The following is a 5464-nucleotide window of genomic DNA, read 5'->3' as shown; positions in this document are numbered from 1 at the left end:
TTTGAAAATGTTGTTGAGGGTGAGACAGTTTACTTAGAGTGAGTAAATCTCAGAATAAAAATGTCTTTCCTTTGATCACTTTGAAAATTACAATCATGTATTTGACTCAGATCCAAAGTAAGAATTGTTTTTAATCCCTTTGTTTCTCTCACAAGTTTCTCTTGTTAGATTGTCTTAAGTCTCAATGTTAACTGGAGTTCTCAACATCCATTTCAGCTGTTAATTAATACAACTTAACACCTCTTATCTTCTGATTTTCTTGAATCGGCTTCATTAAAAGTTTTATTATTTTTTTATTGATTTCAGTCTTTTCTAACTGTTTCTATCAGGAAATAAAATGTCAGACTCAGAAACTGTGCACGGTCTTCTGTTGGTTGACTGAAGCAAAGCTATCTGACATCAAGTGATCACATGCTAAACTTTATGAGATTTCTTTGTTTTTTACTTTTGAAAAGGCTGAATAATCTGTCCTTATAACAGTGACTTTTCTTTAAATATGGGAAGAAAGTGACGTGAGAGCGCCCTCTGTGATCTGTTTTCAAGTCTTCAGTTTTGAATGTTTTGGTTCAGATCTGCTAAAAGTTATACAGAAAAATGACTTTACAATTTTGCTAATTTTTTTAAACGATTAATGTTTTCTAAGTCATTTTAAGAAAAAAAACTAAAGTAAAAATATAAAGACAGAGATTATAATCACATCAAATCAATCAAAACAAAGTATTTTCAAAATTGTGTTAATCTTGGTTGGGAATCCCTTTTTGTTCATTTTTTATGGAATAATAAAATTATTAAAATTTTACATGATACTCTAATTGTTGTTAAAGTTGTGTTTTTCATATTTTTGCTCCTCTTTTATTTCTCCTTTTTTTGGTTTGTCACATATTTGATCTTCTATGTATTTCCATAAATTTTAAGTTAATTTTGCTGGAGGTTTTTTGTTTTAACCGCAAAATTATTTTTTCTGAAATTTGCATTTTAAATGGTATTATATAATCACAAAAAATAAAACTATGTTCCCACTGAAAAGTAATGTAAACATTTACAAAACATTTCATTTAAGATTTAAAATTAATAAAAATAGCTACATTTAAATATTGCATGAAACTTAAACAAAAGTTAATTAGTGACCAACATATCTTTCTAAAACCATTTACCAGTGGTGTTAGAGCGCCTCCTCTGGTGGATTCATGCTACAAGTTTTCAGGCTCTGAGGGTTTTTGTTCAGGTCTGCTGATGGTTTGTATCACTGTGACTCTCTGGCACAGAAATACACAGCAGTGTCTTCAGGCTGCATGTTCTGTCCATTTAGAGTCACTCTGTTGTTGGAAGAGTCTAAATCAATGCTGAACTTGTTCTTCAGAGAATCTCTGTAAAAAGAGTCTCCAGTGTATTTCATCCCAATCCACTCCAGTCCTTTCCCTGTAGGCTGTCTGATCCAACCTGTCCTGTAGCTGCCCACAGAATAAGAGACCTGACAGGTGATGGTCAGTCTCTGACCTGGCTGCAGACTCACAGAGTCTGGCTGTGTCAGCTGTTCACACTTCACACCTGAAAAATAAGAAAATGTTGTATTTAGAATAAATATATCTACCATTGAAAAGTCAGAGTGAATTCAAAATACAGAAATGATCTTTTCTCTCAGTGAGACTCACAGGATCCAGCAGCCAGCAGCAACAGAACTACAGACAACATGATGAAGATGATCTGATGTTTTTACATGCAGCTGACAGCATCACATCAAGAGTTTATACATATGAGGAGAGTCGGTTTTGCATAAAAAAGTAGGTTGTCCATTTTCTCAAAGGAGGTTCCATCCTTCCTCAACATCCTACTTAAGAACTTTATGAATTATATTTTAAAAGTTTATGTTTTGGATAACTTAGAAAGTAATGATTTTGGCATTTCTATGTATTACATTGACTGTAATAATTTTGGTCAAATGTATGCACTATGTTGGAAGAGGGTTTTAAAGAAAACAATTTGTGTTTTATAATGATCATTGTTTTAAACATAATAATAATTTAATTGAATACAGTTTTCCTTTTTTGCTGACAGTGCTATCTGCTTTGTTTCTCTGTGGTGTTTTTGTAGAGAGTTTGTGTCTCTTGAGCGCAGTAATAAACAGCAGAATCCTCAGCTCTCAGACTGTTCATCTGCAGATACACCTGCTCTCTGCTGTTGTCTCTGGAGATGGTGAAGCGGTTTTTCACTGACTCTGAGTAGTAGATGCTGCTGCTGTCAGGGTTGATAGTAGCGATCCATTCCAGTCCTTTTCCAGCTGCTTGTCTGATCCAAGCGTTCCAGTAATCAGAATCAAACCCTAAATATGTGCAGATCAGTTTGTGGGATTCTCCAGGTCTTTTAACCACTGATTCAGACTCAGTCAGTGTTTGACCTTCAGTACCTGCAGACACAAAACTCATTCCTTATTGCAGTCTAATCATTTCTCTTTCCATCAGTCTATAAAATATGTTTCCTACCTGTCCAGTTAAAGAACAGGATTAGAAAAGTAACCACAAAGTCAAGTTTATTCATTGTAGCTGCTGTCATTTCTGTGTCCAGTCTAGAGAGTTTGTCAGAGATTTTCAGAGTCTTATCCTCTTTAATACTCATGGAAACATGGAGGCAGATTGTGTTTGCCTCAGCTCCTCCTCTTCCTCTCAAACAAAATTTTATGAAGAGTTGTTCAACACAAACTTATGTCACATTATTCAAGTTTCAGACAGGCTGCAGGGAAAGGACTGGAATGGAAACATATACACTCAGTGGTCATTTTATAGGGTACATCTTTCTAGTACCGGATTGGACCCTCTTTTGTCTTCAGAACTTCCTTAATCCTTGGTGGCATAGACTCAACAAGATACTGGAAACATTCCTGGTTTGGTCCATATTGACATGATAACATCACAAAGTAGCAGCTGATTTTCTTGCTGCACATCCATGGAGCCAATCTCTTGTTCCACCACATTCCAAAAATGATCTATTGGGTTGAGAGAGTTCAGAGATGTTCTTCTGCAGACCTCAGTTGTAACCCGAGGTTATTTGAATTAATGTTGCCTTTCTATCAGCTGGAACCGGTCTGGTTATTCTCCTCTGGCATCAACAAGGCATTTCCACCCACAGAACTGCTGCTCACCCTAGAGATGGTTGTGGGTGAAAATCCCAGCAGATCAGCAGTTTCTGAAACACTCAGACCAGTCTGTCTGACACCAACAACCACGCCACGTTCAAAGTCACTGAAATCCCTTTTTTCTCCATTCTGATGCTCGGTTTGAACTGCAGCAGATCGTCTTGACCGAGTTGACATGTCTACATGTATTAAGCTGCTGCCATGTGATTAAATGATGAGAAATTTGAATGAATGAGTAGTTGAACAGGTGTGCCTAATAAAGTGTCCAGTGAGTCTATACTGGAACCTCTAACTACTAAGATTCTGATGAAGGGTAAACAGGATTTTTCTTTTTTATTATTTAAGTTGTTAACTGATGTATTTTTTCTGTTATCAACTATTTTACCCTTGATTTTTTATGATTTTTTTTTTACATTTATGGTAATACAATATAATACAAAGTATATTGGTAACACTTTATATTAAGATTCCTTTACAAGATTTATTAACACATTAACAAACATTATTAATGTGCTCATGGGTCTTATTAAGACATTTATTAGCACAATAAGCTGAATAAGGTTTATAAACATACTTGGTAAGATTAAATCACATCTAGAGGGAGATCATTGTCTTCATAGACCATATTAATAAAGAGCTTACAAGCTTGACAAATGTATTAACTCTCTTTGTCAACATAATAATGAATGCGTTACAGCACCTCATCTAAAGTGTTAGTAAACTATTTAACAGGTAGAATCCAGAATAATCAAATGTGACAAGTTAATGAAAAATTAACAGTAAAATGAGAATTTTACAGATATATCTGCAATGTTGCGCCTTTTTTAAATTCCTAATCTACTTTTTCAAAATTAAAGTTGTTCAGTAAAAAAGTTTGTATTGTTGATCAATATAATCTGATGCACTTCTGGTATTGTTATTATTAGTAGTAGTATTACTAGTGGTAGTAGTAGTAGTATACATACATGTTTTATCTGTAGATCAATTGTCTGTTCTCTCATATTTTTTTAGATTAAAATATATCTAAATTATTTTTCGAGGACACAAAACAAAAGAAGCTTAATTGGCAAATATGTGTGTTTAGATCCTACATCACCTTTACAATTTCTTTGACAATGTTTAGCATTTACATTGAACACATACTTGTTAGCATTTGACAAAAATCAATCATTTAGCAGAGTTTAACAAAGAGTTTTCATCAAATAAATCAGTCACAGAATTGTTGTAATTCCACATTGTGTGAAGGATTACAGTTTTTTATATTACATTTGATAAAAAGTATCAAAGTTTTTTTATTATTAGTGAAAATATGCACAATATAGGGCAACTCAAGCGATAATTTCTCCAATTTTTATACACTAATGAACAAAAAGAGGAGTAAGAACTTTAAGAATGTATTAACTTTGCCTAATCTCAGTCTGGCGTTCTTAACTGTTCCCTGTAAAAAACAAAGATAGAATTATTTTTTGAGATCACAAAGATCAAAACTGTCTCAACAGAATTGTTTAACAATAGCTGCATCTGTCTGACATTTTTTAAAACTGACAAAAAGAGGAAGTACTTTTTGTACGACCGTCCTCATAATGTCTCTCACTGTGTCTCTTCTGGCACAGTAATAAACTGCCGTGTCCTCGGTCCTTAAACTGTTTATCTGTAGATAAACTTTACTGCTGGAGTCATCTCTGGAAATGGAAAACCGTCCCTGGACAGACTGGGAGTAAAAGAAATGAGAACTGCCAGTGTGTACAAAAGCGATCCACTCCAGTCCTTTTCCAGGAGCCTGTCTGATCCAGTTCATGGGATAGCTGCTTAAAGTGAATCCAGAGGCTGAACAGGTCAGTTTGTGGGATTCTCCAGGTCTTTTAACCACAGGTCCAGACTCAGTCAGAGTCACTCCATCAACAACTGGGAATGAAAATCAGAAAACTGGATTTAAAAAAAGCAAACATCCTAAATCTACAGTATCTGCATGATGATGTTCACCTGCATAACAGAGAGTTAAAAGCAGCAGTCCTGTCCTACAGTCCATCATGTTAAACTGACTTCAGTCTTCTCTGCTGTCATCTCTGCTGTCAGATAAGTAGAGGAGGAAGACGTCCATGTTTGCATTGACTCCACCTCACAGGACACATTCAGCAGAATTCACATTTCAATCACAAAATACTTTATTCATGTCTAATTCCACTTTTTTTTTACTTTTTTTTTTACTTTAAGTTCAATTACATCTTATAATACATCATTATATGTTTATATCAGAACTATTCCTAAAAAGATTATTGCTGTACAGGCGACTTACTCTGTTAAATTCATGTCAGTTGAGAAAATGTGTTTTTC

The 5464-nt window shown here is 34.5% G+C and overlaps 1 gene segment (V, D, J or C); it reads right to left on the bottom strand.

Moving 5' to 3' along the window:
• Positions 1-1167: 1167 nt before the first annotated feature.
• LOC112141031 lies at positions 1168-1721 on the bottom strand. The segment is given in 2 exon segments: positions 1168-1548; positions 1653-1721. Coding segments are annotated over 2 exon segments (345 nt in total).
• Positions 1722-5464: the final 3743 nt, after the last annotated feature.

This window comes from Oryzias melastigma, unplaced genomic scaffold (assembly GCF_002922805.2).
Source record: "Oryzias melastigma strain HK-1 unplaced genomic scaffold, ASM292280v2 sc00394, whole genome shotgun sequence".
In the NCBI taxonomy this organism is placed as follows: domain Eukaryota; kingdom Metazoa; phylum Chordata; class Actinopteri; order Beloniformes; family Adrianichthyidae; genus Oryzias; species Oryzias melastigma.
Note: the sequence above shows the minus strand (reverse complement) of the source record. Positions and strands in the feature narration are given on the sequence as shown.